At 49.5% G+C, this 19,762-nt stretch overlaps 1 protein-coding gene and 1 pseudogene across 13 annotated transcripts in view; one reads left to right on the forward strand and one right to left on the reverse strand.

Moving 5' to 3' along the window:
• GCNA (germ cell nuclear acidic peptidase) overlaps positions 1 to 18,063 on the forward strand; it is a 23,440-nt gene extending 5,377 nt beyond the window's left edge. For 3 of the 13 annotated variants that reach the window (XM_025044436.1, XM_025044434.1, XM_025044435.1), the window contains 9 exons: positions 4,877 to 4,920; positions 5,327 to 5,360; positions 8,005 to 8,087; positions 10,043 to 10,753; positions 11,317 to 11,392; positions 14,124 to 14,268; positions 15,658 to 15,796; positions 16,602 to 16,806; positions 17,094 to 18,063. In XM_025044436.1, coding sequence (XP_024900204.1) covers positions 4,877 to 4,920; positions 5,327 to 5,360; positions 8,005 to 8,087; positions 10,043 to 10,753; positions 11,317 to 11,392; positions 14,124 to 14,268; positions 15,658 to 15,796; positions 16,602 to 16,806; positions 17,094 to 17,589 — 1,933 coding nt within the window. In that variant the 3' untranslated portion in view covers positions 17,590 to 18,063. Of the gene's footprint in view, positions 1 to 6; positions 5,361 to 6,796; positions 8,088 to 10,042; positions 10,754 to 11,316; positions 11,393 to 14,123; positions 14,269 to 15,657; positions 15,797 to 16,601; positions 16,807 to 17,093 lie in introns of those variants that run through there. The other 10 variants (XM_025044439.1, XM_025044437.1, XM_025044438.1 and 7 more) reach the window with 8 other exon arrangements.
• LOC112477199 lies at positions 15,500 to 15,619 on the reverse strand (annotated as a pseudogene).
• Positions 18,064 to 19,762: the final 1,699 nt, after the last annotated feature.

Below are 19,762 nucleotides of genomic sequence, written 5' to 3' on the forward strand. Positions count from 1 at the left end.
TTGACAATATCAAAATTTTAAATGCACATGTCCTTTGACCTAGTAATTCTACCAGGACCTTTTTTACTTTTAGAACAATTTTAATTTCTGTATACTTATAACATGTCGGTGCACAAATGTGGTTATATCATACATGCTTTTTTTGTAGTTCTCACGTTTTCTCTAGACTCCTCTCCCTCTTCTCCCACGTCCCTTCTCCCGGTAACTCCTGTTCATTTAATTATCTGTAGACTCAGGCTGTTTCGGTCTTTGTTCAGTTCTGTGGAAGAAAGATGTATGACTTAATTACTAGTATACAGAAAAACACGTACCAAGATGTCTACTGTAGCATTGTTTGTAACAGCACAAATTTGGAAGGAGCTTAAACGTCCTGAGGATATAGTTGAATAAATTATGGTTCATCCAAAAAATGTGTTAAGAACTATATGTACCGATAAAAGAGAGACAAATGAGATACAGAAAGTAAAAAATTGCAAGCCGCAGAAAAATTCATGTAGCATAATATTATTTGTTTTTAAAAAGTGTGCACTTGATTTATGCTGGCTGGTACATGCTTATGCTTAAGAACTTTCTAGAACAGTAAATAAGATAACGCTGTTTATCTTTGGGGAGTGGGACTGTTGGTAAAACAGGGACAAAGTTTTCACCTTTTTCAGTGTTCTTTATCAGTCACAAAACTATCTGGTAAACATCATTTTGTGATAGTCATTAAAATGGGAAGGGATTAGCAAAAGAATGCAGCAAAAAAGCATTGGGAAAATATATAACTTAAGTAATAAAGAGAAATACTAATTTAAAAATTATTTACCTATTAAATGTGCAAATCAAAAATATTTAATTCCATTACAGCAGTGTTACTAACATTGTAAACTGATACTGCCCTTTGGCAACGATTAAGCGAATGTACCAAGAGCTATAAAATTGGTCACACTTTTGAGTGATTTGACTTTTGGGAATCAATCCTAGGAAAAATCTAATTCATGAAAGTAATTAGATGCCCAAAGATGCTTCTTGCAACATTCAACTAAATTAACGTGTGTGTGATTAAAAAAAATGCACAAAGTAAAATCCCAGCTCTCTCCATGACCCTTAGTCCCTTGCCCTGTTTTGGGGAGTGCCCAGGGAACATGGTTGGTGTTAGTTCCGAGAAGCGAACAGGCACTCTGGTTTGGTTTATCAGTCAGCCCCTCACAAATCTGGTTAAGGGGAATCGCTCTTCTAGCATTTGATGAAGAATTGAGAAACTCGAGTTCCTGTAACTACAGGTGCGAGCCCAAGTCCTGGATAGATCACCCTGAGACTGGACAATGACCTGCCGGTGTCCCCACCCACACCTGCTGCGAGGCGGGACCAACACTGCTCTGGGTCTGGGCATCGTATTTTCATTAATGCAGACATCATTGTTGGGTTTTTGTTCGTTCGTTTTTACTTTGGCCCATCTCTATATCTCAAACCTGCACAAGTGGGCACGTGTATGCAATTAATTTTCTAAAGAGAGAAAATGATAACTTACAATGTAGGCAGAAATCCTTCAAAAAACAAGGCGCTATGCAGGCGTAGGTTGGGAGGGTGGAATATATTAAAAGGGGTCCTTGAAACCACTTTTTGAGATTCATTTATTCAGCAAATATTTGTCGACTACTTTGTACTGGACAGTGTGAGAGAGACATGCCTCCAAACCCTTGCTTAGCTTACGGTCTGGGATGGGAGATGGGAACATGTAAACAGGCAGGTACAGTATCATGCGATAAGCACCGAAGTACATGATCCTGTAGGAGGGCACACGTGATCTCGTTTAATTTTCACAGCAGCCCTATGGGATTAATGGTTCTTTCACAAGTGAGGCCCAAGGACTAGATGGACAGAAGTTTGTTGAGAAGCGATGGTGGCTTAGAGTCGGGCGGTAATAGTGGAGTTGGAGACATTTGGGTAAATATAGGCTATATTGTACCTCAATTCTGAGACATTTTTTCACATTTCAGCATTTCCGAAATTGGGATACGTCATGTGTTCGACAGCAGGTCATCATTTAATAGTGTTTTTCTTTCTTAGAAGTACATATAATGATGTTTTAGATGAGATGAAATATGCTCTAGCGGTAGAGCCAACAGGCCTTATTGATGGATTGGATGTGAGGTGGGAGGTGTGAGAGAGAAATCAAAGATGACGCCTGAGTTTTTGGTTCACGTTCCTGGTGTCATTGATTGCGATGGCTGAGACTAGTGTGGGAATAGGGCCAAGGGAGGAAACCAAGAGTTCTGTCTTGGCCATGTTATGTTTTATATACTTGGTGAGGTCCAAGATGTTAGACAGCTAGAATTGGGGGACAGCGGATGACCCAGGAGAGAGGGGACAGTAATGCAGCTCAGGATGGAAAATTGCAGGAGTAAAATCCTTGAGAAGGCTAGAGGCCGCTGAGGTCCCAAGGACAAGGGATAGCTTGGCCTTAGGTCGCGGTAGGGCCCCTGCGCTCCTTGAGGACAGAACAAGAAGAGCCAGGTGTGGTTACAAATAGGGCGGTGGGAGGACGAGGGAGTTCCTGAGTGATTGCTTCTATTTTCCCGGTGACTTATGAGACAAAGTCATTAACAGTGAGGGGCATCTTGGCAATTCGAAGGCAGAAGTGCTGCTGACATTCGTAAAGCGAAGAGTGGCGGCCTGCTTCTCATCGATGAGTCAAAGCCTAATCAGGACTTTCTGATGCCCACTGGCCAGTCTTTTTTAGTCCAAGATTCTTTTGATTTTGTTACTACTACCACCAGGGTAGCCTCGGTGACATGCAGAAATATCATATTTTAAAAATTACCCTGTTATACTTAGTTTTAAAAAGTCGGATCAGAAAAGCCCATAAGCCACCTAGCGTTTTGGCTGTTGCAGATGCTCAATAAATGTTGAATGAGTGAGCGAATGAATGAATGAATGAAACACAGGTGTGCCCGTCATATAATTATAACATATTTATTGAGTTTCAAAAATTACCGAGGGAATGTGGGCCTGCACTAAAAATAAACAGTACAGAAGCATCTAAAGTAAAAGGTGAACGTCCACCCTCATACATACCCTCCTTTTCTTTTGAGAAAATAATTATCGATAATTCGGTGTTGGTTCTTCTAGATCTTTCTCTGTGGTCATATAAAAGCATACACAATGTTTATGGTTTTCTGTCCCCAGCTGAAAAAGGGAGACCTTTGGATTTTTTACTTAATAGTTTTTGAGGGTTTCTGATATATTTTCAAAGCTTCTAATGTGATTTACACGTCCTTTCAGGATAGAGTTCTGGTTAAGCCAACTGTCTTTTTCGGGGTACATATATTTTCTCTACAGTGACAGGAGCCTTGAAACCTTTTCTCTGGGCTTGTCCCCCTGGTGGTGAGTTTTACTTGGGAAAGGCGCCTAACAAAGTCTGCCTCCTTTTTGACCCCCGATCTCTTCCTTAGCACTTTCCTCAGACCACTTTCCCTGTTGATTACTATTTAACCTGGAGGACAATATCTTATCTTTAAGGATTAGCCTGGGGCTTTCTGTCCTGGAGCTTTTTTGTGTCACGTTTCCAATCCCTTATTCCTTTTGCCTGACTTCTAAAAAAAAAAAATGTGTGTTTGCGTAAGAAAGTAGACGAAGTGTAGAGTTTAGTTTTTACACGGTATTATTTATTGATAATAGGCTTCAAGACAAGCAAGGTCACATTTTGAGCCATACTTGGGAAACCTTACGGGAATTTTCTTTCCTGATTAAAAAAAAAACAACAACTTGAGGATTACTACTCAAGACCAGTGTCCACTGATAGGTAAATAGATAGGAAGTTTAATCAAGGGAGTGAGCCAGCGCCTGTGGTGAAAGACCGACAAGGTAAACAAGCACAGCAGTCATCAAGCTCAAGGCCCAGCGCCCGCAGGAGGTGGTCAGGCTGCCTTTTTATATGTAAAGCCTTGTAACTATTCATGCGAAACCTTATAAATATTATGTAAAACCATATAAACATGTAAACCCTTCTAGCTATGATGTCCACCTTCTTTAGCACTTTTGGTATCCTCTGTGAGTCCTGTGTCACAATACCGATGACACGATTACCTACGGTAAGGTCCTAGGACGTAGCTCGGTTCCAGCATTGAAGCCATGCTTAGTGTAGCATGTCTTCCCGAGCCGCATTTCGGATGTGGGTCGTGAATGGCTGACGATGGATATCCAGTCAGTGCTCTCTGGTGAGCTGAAGGATCCTGAGCCAGAATGTGCTTTGGCGTCACCTCAGCCCTGGTGTCACCTGAGGCATTACCGCGCAGCTATAGCAGCAGGCCCGGCAGCCTGCCAGGGAGCGGCTATGAGTGCCGGGGCCTCTCACATTATGAGGCAGAGGAGCGAGAGGCCCTAGCAGCGTGGCTCATAGGGAGCAGGTGCAGCTTTGAAATCACCCTTTGCGCGCTTCCTGAGAAATGGACTCTAGCGTTCGTCCATTTCCCTAGATAGCCCTCTGCAAACAGCAGAGCCCCAAGAGCTGTCCTCCTTGTCCTTTTTCCCTTTTCCTTTTTAACTGTATTCTCTTCATCCTGAAGACCTTTTCCCAGTGGCCTCTTCCTCAGAATTCACTTTTATATCTTTAACTAGAAATCAATCACTTGGCAGAAAACGGTTCACTGTTAGTGGTGTCAGCTGACATCCTTGAGTACCCATCTGATTCTGTAGTAAAGACTGAGCAGCTTGTTGCTTCTGATTTTTCATCACCTCCGCTACTGCGATCTTAATTTCGCAAGCCCTTAAGACCTTCTTTTGCATTTGAGAAACTTCGATTGTTGGTTCTCTTCATTTGAGATTTTTGACATTCGAATGTTTATGATGTCGGTATCCTTCCTTTAAAACAGTATGTATTTTATTTTTGCAGTTGCGTTATTATTCTGGACTCCAGTGATGAAGAGTGTGAGTCCAGTAAGTAGAGTCCACTCAAAGCAGTAATTTACATTTTAAAGTGTCGCTTAACCGTGTCTTCTTAGAGCTGACTGAAACGGGATTTGGGACGTTTGGTGCAAGCTGCTCTTAGGTTTGTCTCATCTCTGGCTCTCTCTAAACTGGTGATGCGAAGGTGTTTCTTTCTTACTGCTAGGAGCAGAGGAAGTTTTCCGTGCTCCATTTCAAATTTGCTTCCTTTACCTTTTCCATTCTAGGTCTCCTTTCATTTCCTCTCTGCCTCTCGTGGGAAATGTAGGAGTCCACCATAACTTGTAACATCCTCTAATTTATGGACTCGGGGATTTAGGGAATTGAGGACAGGGGTCACCAGATTTTTGTCATGCTTCAGATGCTTTCTGACGCCCTCTCTCTTTCCCCGATTTAGTTGTGGCTAGACCAAGCACGCAGAAAGAAAACAGGTGAGTAGGAGAATTGGTGAAATTTGATGTTTTTCAAGGAACGATCTTCTGGGTAAGAAGATATAAGAATAAGCATCACATTTCCTCTGTGATCACATGTTCAGGGTCATACTGGCTGTTTTATCTCCCAACCAGGTTGAAAAGACGAGATTTCCTTAATTCCGGCTCATTATCTAATTGGTCAGTTTCTCCTTTAAAGCGTCTCTGTGTTAGTACTCGGGAGACCACCTAGGAAGACCAGGTGCTATAGGTGGAAATAAAAATAAGGGATTGTAAACTGACAAGGTCCTTGCAATCTGTGAGGTCAACCAAGCGTTGCTTTGCCTAGAAAAAAAAAAAACCGTCTCTGTGAACCAGTTTCTCCTTAAAGCGTCTCTGTGTTAGTACTCGGGAGACCACCTAGGAAGACCAGGTGCTATAGGTGGAAATAAAAATAAGGGATTGTAAACTGACAAGGTCCTTGCAATCTGTGAGGTCAACCAAGCGTTGCTTTGCCTAGAAAAAAAAAAAACCGTCTCTGTGAACCATCTCTTAACTTCCAGTCTCCACTACTCAGGCCCTGCTCGGTTTTGACTCTTGCATGTGCAAGAGGTTTTAAAGTGAGCTCCTCGCTCTCATCTCTTCCTCCTCTGATACATGGAGCGTCCTTCTAGACTCATCTCTAGAAGTCCAACTTTGATTGGATCGACCCATTTAAATCGGTTGCCATAGGTAAACCAAGCTGAGTGGCCCAGTAGTTAAAGACCTCTGTGGTCTGACCCTCACCTGTCTTTCAGCAGCATCTGCTGCTCTTCCTATCCAGGAACCTTTGCTCTAGCCAGGGGTAGGTGAGGGGTGTGGCCCAGGTGCCAAACCGTAGGAGGTGCCAAAAGAATTAATGGAATAAATCTGAAATCTGGTGCCAGATAACTATGATTTCTACTACATCGACTCCTTGAATTTCCTGTAGAGATGTGACCAAGTCATTCCTCCCCTGCCACCAAGCCAAATAATGTCAAACGGGAACATTTTTTTTCTAGCTACCTCTGGTTATTTTGCAACATAAAAAGCCATTAAGCGTGACACCAGTGTGTGAAAAGTGATTCAAAGTCAGCAGTCGTAATCAGCTGAAATTCCAGAACCAAATAATGCATTGTATAAAGCTGTTTATTGGAAATGATCGATTTTATTATTTATACTTTGGAAGTCAGGTTTACTGAGGTGTGATTTGCATACAGCAAAGTTTGCTCTTTTTAGGTGTACAGTTTGATGGATTTTGACAAATGTCACCATGGTCTACAGAGTATTTCCATCACTGTCGTTTACATTTTAAATGGTTTTTCGTGGTTCCTTAGAAGTAGTCTGGTTTATAATATAATACATAATGTCCTTATATGGTAAGAAATTAATAAGTATCCAGCTTTTAAACAGAAAAATTGATTTCTTCCTGTCTCTAGTAGAATACATATGTAAAGAAAATCCATTTTAAGGAGCCTGCCAGGAGTACCCACAGATCTTGGTCGAGTTCCAGGTGACCTCTCTCTGTATGTGGTACTGTAGGAAGGGTGGATTTGGGGAGGGAGGTGATGAGTTCAGTTTGGGACATGTTGAAATTAAGGGGCACATAGGCGGGGCTGCTATTCAAAACACTTAACAACCAATAGAGTACAGACAGGGATTGCTCAGGATGGCTGCCCGGACGGTCAGAACGGATACCATCAATCAACAGATGGTAAGGCAGTGCCCGTGCATGCTGGCTAAAAATCGTTCCTACACACAGGATAGCCAGGTAGGAAGTTGGAACTGGGGAGCCGGAAGTCAGAGGAAAGTTGGGCTGGAGTGGGCTGGCGGAGAGGGCACGCTTAGCCAGTCCTGAAGCATTGGGCTATGGCTGCGCTCTGGGAATGAGCCGAGGAAGGGGAGTGGGTGGGAAGGTGACAAGAGAACGAAACAGACCCGTGTCCTGGAAATCAAGAAGGGCATTTTAAAGAAGGAATGGCCAGCAGGATAGCAAAGGCCTGTCGGCAGCTCCAGAGTGGCGAATATGGTGGAAATGGCTCATGGGTCCGTATCTGTAGCAGGTACAGACAAGTCCTCAAACTGTTTTAAGTAGTTTTCTCTCTCATCATCAAGGTAGGTCAGGCTCATCGTGCACTGTTTAGAAAATACAGGAAGGTGGCGATTCAACCTTCAAAAACCTCTGACTCGAATAGCAGGGCCAGCTGAGAATGAGGGCCCCGGAGGGGTGCTCAGCCCTGGCACCTGGTGGCACAGGGCGGCGCGTGCTGGCGTGTTGGCTTCGGGGATGCGGACAGCGCATGCTCCGAAGCCGCCTCAGTCCGGGCCCCCTCCCCTTCTCAGGCAGCTGAACCTCCACGTTGATGGAGAACAGTGGCAGTAAGCAGACGCGTCCCCGACCCCTCTGACGGCCATTTCACTCTCAGCGCTTGGCACATCCCGCCCTTTGAAAGGATTGAGACAGGTGGCAAGATTGAGTAGAAAGCTAGGAAATCAGGAATACCGAGTGAGGAGTTCCGGAGGGGGAACGGAGCCGCTGCTCCAAGCGAACCAGCAAAACGCTTCCGAGCGATCGTGTTCATTGTAGAAAAGGCCGCGAAAGGAATGTTGCTCATGTCTCTCTGGTTTTCCCCGTCTCGTCACTCAGCTGCGTGGTGATTGACTCAGACTCGGATGATGACCTCGTCCCACCCGGGAAGAAACCTAAGCTCTCCGAGACCTGCAGCAAAGGTGAATACACGGCCGACCGGGCTGGGTGGCGCTGCGGGCTGAGACGTGTGGCGTTGTACTCCGCGTCGCTTGGGAGTGAGCGCCAACCGCCTCTCCCTCTGCTGTGCCGGCTGTGGACGTGGCCGGATGCCAGCCACCCCCTGGTCAGTGTCCAGACACTGTTCTAACGGTGTCCCGCTCTCTGCCTCCTGTGCGTAGGGGTGACACAGGATAGAGGACTGAGAGGCACAGCATCGCTCTCTGTGCCTGACGGGGACCTGGCTGGGTGGCAGCTTCTCGGGGCCACCCTCGCTTTCTCTGTCCAGCTGTTCGTCTGCCTTCCACTGCGCCCTCTTTCCGCCTAGAGCCCCGCTCCCAACTTGGAAGCCGCTCGATGGCTGTGAAACGTGGGAGGACGAGGTGCTTAAGCGCTGGGACGCCGTTTCCTGCCTCTTCGTTCACTTAGGACAAGGTGGAGGGCAGGGTACAAAGGCGCCTAGAGGACTGGCTACGCTTTGATTAGTGTCCCATAGCTGCCTTGGGCTAGGGTTTCCCAGGGAGCCCGTGACATCAGAGCAGCGGAAGGACAGGTGTTTAGAGCCCTGGTCTCCTGTTTCTCCACCTGGCCCCTCTGATCTCTTCTCTCTCTCCTTTTCTCCTGTTCTGATTGGATGAGCCTGAGCAGGACAGAGGTACAGGTGACGGAATGCAAATGGAGAGCCCCCAGGGAGGGGGCTGGCGGGTAACGAGTAGCGCATGAGTGACAGCCAGGAAGCAGTTCATCACTGTAGGCCGCCCCGGTGGACACATGAGCAGTGCTCCCACAGGACTGTCTCCGTCACTGTCCACGTGGCATTTCCCTTGTCGCTAGAATGAGTTTGGAGAATTTTATAGAAAAGAAAGGCCCGAGGAGCTTTAACATGTTTCCAACCTCACTTCTCATCTTTTTCAATGTCCAGGGTCATTTTTTATAGATCGTAAGCAGTGCGTCCCTACTTTTTTTGTTTGTTTGTTTTTTTTAAATTTCACCTGCAGGCGGGAAATCTTTAAATTTTCTATGAAGAATGACTTTTTACCATAGGAACACCCACTCCTTTCTCTTCCCTTAGGCGTATCTCAAGTTCTTTGACAATGAATTCAAATAATAGATGAGGCTCTTGGTATCTGTTATCCCAAACCTGTGATTCTCGGATAAAGTTTTTGCGTCATAAATGGTTTCACATCTTGCCGATGCTACGGTTCATATATTTTACATCCACTGTTGTAGAAACAGCTCTGAGCAGACTCCAGAGAGCATGTGGCGTTAGACATGGCACCCCTTATTTCCAGGTGAAGGGACCTTCATGTGAGGACGGTGACATTCCAGATGTCCCCAAGGCCTCTAAGTCCTGACGTCAGGACTTAACTCCTCACTCTTGTATCAGCGGTCCAGAGAGCTTTGCGCTTAAAGACACATTAGAAAATTAAATTTTGGTGGCAAGCATAGAGTTGCCAATTCTGAACTTGTTTAATGACGGAACTCCGTTCCAACTGCCATCTGCCATCACCGTGACTTTCATAAAGAGCACCAAAGTTTAGTGAGGACATAATCTCAAAGTAAAGGATAGTCCTTTAAATCGTAGAAATTGAACTCGAAGGGAATAAAACCTCTTTATTCTAATGTCTCTTATTTCTTGGCGGACCGGGGAAGATAAAACTCTGCAGCCCTGTGTTTGGGAACAGCCGGGCGCCCACATCGTGCTATTTAAAGAATGCGGTTCGAAAATGACCGCTGGACTTGAATTGCTGTTTTATCTGACACTGTTGTCTGTAAAGTAAAAGTAATAGGGAAAATAATCTAAAATAACATCCCTAACCGCGATTCATGTCACAGTTCCCGGCTTGCTTAACCTGTGCTCAGTCATGTGAAGTTGGGTGGATGGGGGCATGCGGTGGAGGGCGTCTACTCATGTGTGAACGTGTCCCTTGGATTTCAGATGAGATCTTAGTGCTGTCTGACACTGACGAGCCTCCCGTCCTGGAGCCTACCATCCTGGAGCCTCCGATAGTCATCAGTGATGACGACGACAGCGACGTAGAGGGCCCTGTGATGATATTAGATGATTCGTGTGACAAGGAGCAAGATGCCTCAGTTGGAGAGGAGGTGAAGGAGGTTGCTGTCTCCAAGAGCAGTTCAGCTGATGATGCTGGTGAGAAGCAGCTTGGTGGAAAAGCACCAGCTGATCCTGAGGCCACACCGGAGGTCTCCGAGGAAAAGACGGTTTCTGAAGGAAAGACATCAACTGGCGAAGCACTCGAACCTATGATGGGACAACCAAGGAAAAGAAAGTGTAAAACCAAAAATACATGTGCGACACCTGGTAAGCCAATCAAGCCAAGTTTGCTCGTCCCCCCAAATGTGCCTAGCCCCCCAAGCGTGCCAGCCAGGCCAGCCTCGCCCTTTCCCCCAGGTATGTCTGTCTCGTCCGGTCTGCCTGTCCTGTCTCCCAACCCTACACCATTTCAGCAGCTCCATAGTGGCCCAGGGGAGATGGCCATCGCGGCGAAGAGGGTCTTTCTGGGACTGGGGGAGGAACGCCCAAGTTCCGGCATCTGCCATTCCACCCACAGGGGCTGCTTCCTCCCTGCGCTTTTTGTCCTGAGGATGCCCCACTTTTCCTCAGGACCCAGCCCGGTTGGCACTTCCGGTAGGAAGCTGTAAGTCGGAGTTCTCCGAACCTGGGTTCCCGTGGTTCTGAGACCCTGCCTCTGCTGAAGCACTCGCATGGCTATGTCACTTTTCTTTGTATTTGGCACACAGCAGATGCTTACTAACTTTCTCAGTGAACGAATGAATGAATGACAAGTACTGACACACAGATCTCTGGCTAGAGCCCCTGGCAGTACGGGTGCCGCACCGTGGTGGAAAGATCGGGCTTGCATGTTGCGTGAAGGTGCTGCCCAGGGTCTGAGCCCCTCTCAGCAAGCGCATGAGCCATGCCGCGCCCTGCCCCGTACCGCACACTGGCCCTGGCCTCGTCAGAGGCCTCGGTACCTACGGCACAGTCCCGCCCGGCTCATTCTGCTGGCAGCTTGGGGATCCCGTTAGTAAATATTTCATGCTGACCGATGGTGCAGTCTGCAGGCTTCAGACAGACAGTTATCATTTGTAGATGTCGCTCTGGGCTATGCTGTGGGGCACCTCCCAGGTTTCTGCCAGTTGCTCGATGGTACCAATTTTGGGGGTACAAGTAAACTATTCTCTTTCCAGCTACTAGAGGAGAAGAAGGGTGTGAGCCTGCAGCTAAGGGTTCCGTCACGGAGGATTCTGGAGCATCTGATAATGGGTACGTATTGCTCATGTGCAGCTGAACGGGAGTTGGTTGCATGCTTGTCACACGTTAAGCAGTCCACTAGGTATGGGGGTTGGGTGGGGGACAAGATTTCCATCCCTGAACCAGCAGACACCCTGCCACTCCCCTCCACCCCTCTTCCCCTCCCCCAGCAGAGCTGGGCACGAGCCACTCCACTAGGCCCCCTGTCCTCCCCGGGCACCCCGGAACCCTTTTGCCTCCACAGCAGCTTGGGTTTCCAAGGTTTCCTTTGCCCTGAAACTCTTTTAGTCTTTAAGATGTGTACACGAACAAGATGCTCTTTTTTCCAGGGTAGGCACAGCCTCGTGAATCCCCCAGTTTGCACTAAAGCAAAGCAAACAGTGGAAATGGTGAGGACGCAGCACTGACGTGTTGCTCAGATCCACTGGAATCGGAGGGAGGACAGTCGAGACCCGGGTTTTTCTAGTTCTTTGGATGAAGCTGGTTACTCTTACTACCTGTATATATTTCTGCAAAACTTTAAAGCTTCATTAAACGTTAAGGTGAAAAATATTGCTTATAGTTCCTTTATTTTTATTAACGTACGTATAATCAATACTGAAAACAGGCCGTATAAACCAAAGACGTTAATACATTAATACGTTTTCTCATTTAGATTCTAGGAACTTCTTTCTTTTTTCCCTGAATATGATGCAGTCAGCATACTTTCTTTGTCTCGATCTGCATTCAGGAGTGATAAACTTACATCTGAATTATCTTCCAAGAGAAGGAATGTATTCGAAGGACCGCGTGTTTAGTGTTTCGCTCGCGTTTTAGGACAATAAGTGCATCTAGAGGGGAGGAGAGCGATGTGTCAGCCATTGGGCAACAGCGACCCAGACCTGAGCAGAGGGGCCGCTTCTGCGCCCCTCGCCGCTGAGGCAGCAGACAGCAGTTTGGCTTGTTCTGTTAGATGCAGCCCCTGGCAGTATTTTTGTGCTCTGGATTGCCAGCTACACATTTAAGCTGCTTTACCTATAGGAACGTGTGTTTTGGGTAGCTCCCAGGTGGCTTGGCTAGAGTATGACCAAAGAAGGGAGGAGCTGTCCCTTTGTCACTGTCACCTTAGTACTGTTTCAATCTGTAGGCTTCCTGCCATGCCTAGCATCGTCTCCGTGTAGGCTGCTGACCGGTCATGGTGTCTGATATGCCCATTTGGGGTCTTGCGGATTCCTCCCATGCGGAGATGCTCACCCCACTGTGCAGTGTCACAGACACTGAGGTGCAGGCGTGCTAAGCCACGAGGCCCGTTTGCACACGGCTCCGGTCTTCACCTGCCACCTTTTCTGATGCAAATTTGCTAAGGAAGTTGAGGCAGAAATGTCAGTCACCCACGGCCGCATCTGCCTGATCTGGTACTTTTCCCCTCTCCACTGTAGCCACCTCACCTCACCTAAGTAGTGTTTATTTTGTGTCCTGAGGATTAATGAGTACCCTGGCCACATCTGTCTCAGGAGTCCTGCGCAGTGGCAGCCTCACTCCCCCGTGTGTCCTCTTCTATCTGTCGAGCTCTGTGGCTCATCTCTCTGGACTCCTTGATTGTTCCAGCCAAGATAAGAAAAAAACTGCTTTCAATAAATCGTGATTACTAGTGTGAGTCCTTCATGTGCTCAGCACTATTCTTTGTGCATTTGAATTAGGCCTTGAAAGATAGGGCAGCAGTAGTGTCTAATGGAAAGACCATTAGATTCGGGTCGGGAGATTCAATGTCTCTGAGCTTGGGGTAAATCACAACCACCGGGCTTCCTTATCTGCATAGTGGATGTCAGGGGACTGGCAGCGGTTTCTTTGGACAGTGGTCGTGAGGATTAACTACGATAATGCAAAAAAAACGATCTTAGCAAATGACCCTGCGCTACGCAGACGGTCCTCAGCAGAGCTGAAGGCATGCTCAGTCCGGGCCACGGGCAGTAGGGTGCACCGAGGCACGGATCACCTGTGGGAGGCGGTAGTTCGTGGCTGGGGAGCGTTTAAGCTTCCCACTTTGGCCAGCGGGAATGGCAGCTGGAGCTAGAAGTCAGGACTAGCTTGACCTGGGCCTCGGATGCCAGGCTAAGAAGTCAGTGAAAGGCCCGAGAGGGACGTAATTGGAATGTGGCCTAGGAAAATTAACCCGCAGGTACGTGTGTGGGTTTGCCTTAGAGAAAGACTCCGAGGCGAGGAACACAGGGTTACCGTAATGTCCCTGCATAAAGGGGAGGACAGGAACTTGATCTAGGGTGGGTGCAGTGGGGTGGGAAGGAGGGGCTGGATGCAAGAGGCGATGGGAAGGAGATGGTCTGTCTCTGTGCCTAACTGACTGCAGGGTAAGGGAGAAATGAATTAAATGGCTCTGAGGTCTTCCACCTGGTATGGCAAGTTGGATGATTAAGCTCCGAGCTGGAGGCACGCTCGTGTCAGTCGGAAATTGGCATCGGGCAGTTATAAACTCAGAGCTAGATCTCGGGAGAGATGGAGACTGAAGATACAGGTGTGGGATCACTGCCGTCGAGGTTGAAACCGGGGGCTTCGCATCTCTGAGAATGTGCAAAGTGAAGAGGAAAAGGCTCTGAACGGAACCTTGGGAAACGGCCTCATGTGAGGAAGGAGCTGGAAGGAAGAGGGACCAGCAAGTTCTCCGAGTCTCTTGACATGACCTGTATGTATGCATTTCTTCTACTTATTTTTTTAGCCATAAGAGACTCAATTGAATTTACCTTTGCAGGAATTGTGACTGCAACATACCTGGCTGTTTCTTGCGTGACGTCGAAAAGTCCCGGCGCTATTCTGGAAGGAATTTCAAGCGTAATAAGGATGAACTGGTTCAGAGAATCTACGCCCTGTTTAACAGCTCTGTCTTTGATAACAAGGTACAGTCTGAAAAAGCCCTCACTGAGCACCCGCGACGGCCCAGCACTCGGCGTATTTCCCGCCCTTGAGAGGTCTCAGTCTAGGCGAGGGGGCGAGACGCGCGTGTGTGAGAGCAGGCCCGGGGGTCGCAGTGTGAGCTACGGACTGTTACGGCCTCAGGAGAGCAGCAGAGGGAGAGCCCGCTGGGAGCCCCAGCAGTCAGGAAGCAGGGTCGCCCGGAGGGAGTGAGGCTCGCTCTGGTTCTCGAGGTTGGTACGTGAACAGCACGCAGTGACAGGGGCAGAGGACGTGTGGTGAGGCTTGACCAGGGAGAGGGTTCGTGTGGAAGAAGAATGGGAAAGAGCTATGTCCCCTTGGGCAAGTCACTTAACCCCTCTTTGCCTCAGTTTCCTCATCTACAAAATGGAAACAGTAATAGTACCCACTATTTCATACGATTATTGTTCGGCCTAGGTAAGTTAATATACCCGAAGTGCCTAGAACAGGGCCTGTGACAGCAATACATGTTAGTTGCTATTGTGATTTGCGGTCGCGTAGGACTAGGGACTGGAGGCCCTGGGAATCAGGTGGGAAGAGCTTAAATTGAAATCGGTAGGCACCACCGCACAGGGACATGAGGTGACATGAAATGGCCACCCAAAGAAACTAAGGTGTCTGAAGCACAGGGGTGGGGACTGGATCAGAGCGACCTGTCGGTCGTTAGGTTTTTCCAACTTGATTGTCTCTGGTGACAGAACTTTCTGCAGAGAAGTTCTCATGTCTTTCTAAAGGTTCCCCGTTCTTGGGCGCCGTTCCCGATGGTGTGCGATCAGGTGACTGATGAGCGGAACCTGGAGTTTTCAGTTCCGCCTCACCACCCCCGTGCACGGGTCACATCTAACCCAGCTGGCTCGCGCCTCTCTCCTGGGCTGCCCCTCCTCACCCGCTGACTTCTGTCTCCATGCTGGGGGTCACAGATCCTACACTCACAGGCTCTCAGCAGTCTCCCTTGTGTCCTGATGGCCTGTTGATTCTCTCTCTCTGCCTGGCCTTCAACTTGGGTTTTATTCTCCCCAGAATGTTTAGATTTGCAAAACTCTTGAGTTCCTATTTTCTGGTCTGCTAAGAACTTTCTTTTTCTTTTCCTTTTTTTTCTTTTCTATTTTTTTTTTTTAATTCTTTAGGCGAGGCAATCCTTGGTCGACCTCACAGATTGCAAGGACCTTGTCAGCTTACAGTCCCTTATTTTCTACTTTTTATTTTTCACGCCTTCTTAGGCGGTCTCCCATCCAAGTACTAACCAGGCCCGACCCTGCTTAGCTTCCGAGATCAGACGGGATCGGGCGCGTTCAGGGTGGCATGGCCGGAGACGAGAACTGCTTTCTGACTCACCGCTTGCTTGTTCTCAGATGCCGGAGAAGGTCAATGTCAGATGGAATAAGAAGATGCTGAGGACCGCTGGCTTGTGCACCACAGGCGAGTTAAGTCAGCCCGACAGGAAGCCCTATGCTAAGATTGAGATTTCTCTGAAAGTCTGCGACTCCGCAGGTAATGGCGGGAGCGCGGCAGCTTCCTCGCTGTGCCTTCCCCCTCCGACACCGCGCCTGTCCCGTGACTCAGGTGCCGGTATTCTCTGGCAGCCTGTGTCAGCTCAGTCTGTCGTTCCTGGGTGGGCAGGCCTGCTGTCGCCGGCAGCAGCAACATCTCCATTCAGGAACCGAGGTTCCAGGTCCCCTCTATCTGGCCACTAACCAAATATTTATAATGACTGCCATGTCAATCATTCCTTCTCCCCGCTGCGTTCAGGCTCCTGCTGAGAAGCCTAGGGCTTGCCAGTGCCTGGAGCCGGCCGGCTCACCGCCCCCGCGAGGCTCGCTACATGCTGCTTGCAGCGTGGACCGTGCGTTCGCCCGGCCTCAGCCTTCCTGCACGTTCTGTACCCCCAGAATGGCAGACCCAGTTAGTGCTGAAAGGCCCGGCTTAGACCCCGGCTTCTGTGCGGTGCCTCTCACCGACTCCCACGCCACGCCGATTCCCCCGACCCTGTCCCTTCCGTTCCGAGGGGCGGCACCCAGCTCTTGGCTGGCTGCCTTTCTAGCAGCGTCCTGCGAAAGAGATGAGCACATTGGAGCTGCTCCAGAAAGACTCGCTTCCCCCCAGGCTCTGTGCCATGAACCAAATCGGGTTGGAGCGGATGGAAATTTCACTTAGGGAATCCTGGGAAGATGACTGTCACGCCTGCCCATGTGTGCCGCCCAGGTGGCTGGTGGGGTCGGGCGTCGGGCTGCTTGGGTGGCAGACCGGAAGGGATGCGGTGCCAGTGTTCACAGTTTCTTTTCATTCCTCTTCCAAGATCGAGTCCGGGATACTTTCATCCACGAAATATGCCACGCGGCCTCCTGGATGCTCCACGGCCTCCGTGATTCTCATGGTGACACATGGAAGTACTACGCCAGGAAGTGTAACACGGTGCACCCAGAGCTGCCCATGGTCACCCGTTGCCATAACTACAAGATCAACTACAAGATTTATTATGAATGTGGGAGGTGCAAGTCCAGGTAAGTCCCCTCTCACTTTTTCCCCTTCCGTCCTCACCGCGGCCTCCGAGCGGCTCCACAGTGATCCGATTGGGAAGTAGACGGCCCTCCGACTTGAGAGAAACCGCCCTAGCCCTTCCGCGCCCGCTTTCTCCAACCTTTGAGTCGGCCTGACCACTGTCACTGCTTGGTACCCCACTCCCTGAGAACCCCCCAAAAACTCTGGCTCCAGGCCCAAGGCCAGCAGCCAGAGGAAGAGGCCGAGTTACAGGGACTGATTCCTTCGCTGTGCGCTCTTTCGTCCTTAGGATTGGCCGCTACACCAAGTCGTTGGACACCACCCGCTACATCTGCGCCCAGTGCAAGGGGCCCCTGTTCATGGTGCCGTTAACTCGGAAGGATGGAACCCCCATCAAGCCCCACGTGAGACCGTTTGCTAAGTACGTGCAGCAGAATTACAGGCTGGTTAAGGAAGAGTTGGGGGGGCTAAAACATAAGGACGTGATGATAAAGCTCGGCAGTGACTTCACTGCCAAAAAGCAGCAGCAGCTCCTGCTGCAGCAGCAGCAGCAGCAGCAGCAGCAGCAGAAGCAGGAGCAGGAGAAGCAGGAGCCGGAGAAGCAGGAGCCGGAGAAGCAGGAGCCGGAGAAGCAGGAGCCAGAGAAGCAGGAGCAGCAGGAGAACCAGGAGCAGCAGGAGCCGGAGAAGCAGGAGCAGGAGAAGCAGAAGCAGCAGGAGCTGGAGAAGCAGGGGCAGGAGAAGCAGGGGCAGGAGAAGCAGGGGCAGCAGCAGCAGAACCACTGAGGTCCTCTCCGGGTGCCCCCGCGCTGAGCCCTCTGCTGCTGAAGGAGTTTAAAAAAGTGCCTGTTTTATAAAGTTACAAACGACAGAAGTCGTTTTGTAAAGTTTCATGTTCTTAATGATGTTTGTTCTTTAACCCAGGAATCTGTTACTAAGCATTTCGTGCCCTTGCCAGTACTCGGAAGTGCTCTAGACCCACCTCGGGTCTTCCTTAGGCTTCCTAGTTTTAACGTGTAGAACAAAATGCAAGAGAAATGAAATTTCAAGAGTGGTCAGTTGCCATAAAGAGAGTAAAGCTGAGAAGAGAGTGCATTTTAAAGGCAGTAGTTCAAAACGGGCTACTGGCAGGTGGAACCTGCTATACCTATTAAGAAAGAAAAGACAAACGTGTTTCAAAAATTTACTTGACCTTGACATTGAACAAAGCTATCTGAGCAATGTAATTGTTTACAAAATAAAAAAAACCTGTTTTCTGCAGTTCACTTGTTAGCAAAGTCTGTTCATTCGCAACCTGCGCCGAGAGCAGAACGAGTCCTTGGGTCTTTCATCCAGCCTGCCACACACACCTGGTCTCACTGCTACTCTTTAGAGGCCGGATGTGTTCCGCCTTTGCCCTCCTGCCAGCCTTCATTTTGCAGATGCTTCGAGCGTCCTTTTAGTGGCCACAGACAGAAGCCGAAGCACCAGCCTAGGTGGGATTAGGTGTGTCCACAGGGCCCTACGAGCTCCCCTGGCTAAATCCTCGGGATTTACCTCCAGCCATACCCGCAGACTCAGTAAAGGCCCAGCTGGCCTGTGGAACTGGATCATGGCACATCGGCCACTTAATTAGGGGGAACCGCGTGCAGTGCTCTGCAAAGGGAGGGTCCGGCCCGCCGCCTCAATTCAGTAGCCATGTCACCTGCCCCTTGGGGGAGCCCCGGTCATTTCCTCCACTCCTGCACCTCGGCTATAGCCATGGGAAAATGCTTCCCGGTGGCATATGTGCTGACTGTTGGCGAGTCATCCAACGTTGTTGCTTTTTTTCAGCCCCTCTGCCATTTCCCTAGTAAGAGCCTGCATCCCCTCTAAGCTCTAACCTCTAACCTCCGGCCCCTGCTGGCCTTCTAATTGGTCTCTGATACCATTACCTGCTCTTAAACCATCTTAATTTTCAACCTTTCGCTTACCCGAACCCTTAACTCTAGCCAGTGGGGGCCCCTTCCAGTTCATCCACCGAGGATTGCTGTTTTCCGCCTTCTCGACTGTGCTTCTGCCAGGAATACCGTCTTTCCTTCTCTTCGCCCTTGGAAATACCACTTGCCCCTGACGATCTGTGCATCGCCATCTTCAGGAAGGCTTCCCAAATGGCTCCAGCAGCGGCGCTCCCAGTGTCAGATCGCCGTGCGCGTACCACGTGTTGGCCTCATGGCCTGGATCGCTTGCTATTGTTACTTCCCACCACATCTTCCCTGCTGGCCTAAGCTTCTGGAGTGTAGGGACTGTTGGTCTCAAGGCCCCTGCCCCGAAGTATGCCTGTGTGGTGTCCAGCCAGCCAGGTGACCAGGCACTTAGCCAGCACCGCTGCACCCAGGTGCTTCCCTGAGTGGGCCTGGCTGACAGTTGTGTCCACAGGCAGATGGGTCGGTAACCGCCTCGGGGCCGGGCGAGGAGAAGCAGGAAGTGCATCCCCCGAGCCTGGGCAGGGCTGGCTGTAATGACGCACGACTACCACACCTTGGTCCTGATTCTCTTGTTTATTGACAAATTTTAAGCAGAATTTTAGACATTTAAAAAGAGCGAATGCACAGGTCTTGTGGACCACAGCCCATTGCCGCTGGGCTGGAGGCCTGGGCCGAGGCCTCCCAGGTTCAGCTCCACCGAGCCGGCTGCCTGGTGCTCCCTGCATACGGGGAATGCTAAGGTCTAGATACTGAATTAGGAGGCCGGCGGGGCTCCGGGCAGCCAAGGGGAGAAGGGCCTGAAGGCGGTCAGCTCGGAAGTGGCCGGGTGGGACTTGGCAGCTAAGGAGCAGTGATGGCGACGTCCCGAGAGACCTGGCGGTGCCTGAGCGGCCAGGGAATCCCAGGAGTGTGTGTGTCTGGGGAGCGAGGCCCAGGGGAGAGGGAGGAAGGAGCCTGGGAGGTGGGGGAGTCGGGGCGCGTGGCGAAAGGGGCGCCCCCGGCCCAGCCTCACA

Source organism: Pteropus alecto, unplaced genomic scaffold (assembly GCF_000325575.1).
Source record: "Pteropus alecto unplaced genomic scaffold, ASM32557v1 scaffold312, whole genome shotgun sequence".
NCBI classification, from domain to species: Eukaryota; Metazoa; Chordata; class Mammalia; order Chiroptera; family Pteropodidae; genus Pteropus; species Pteropus alecto.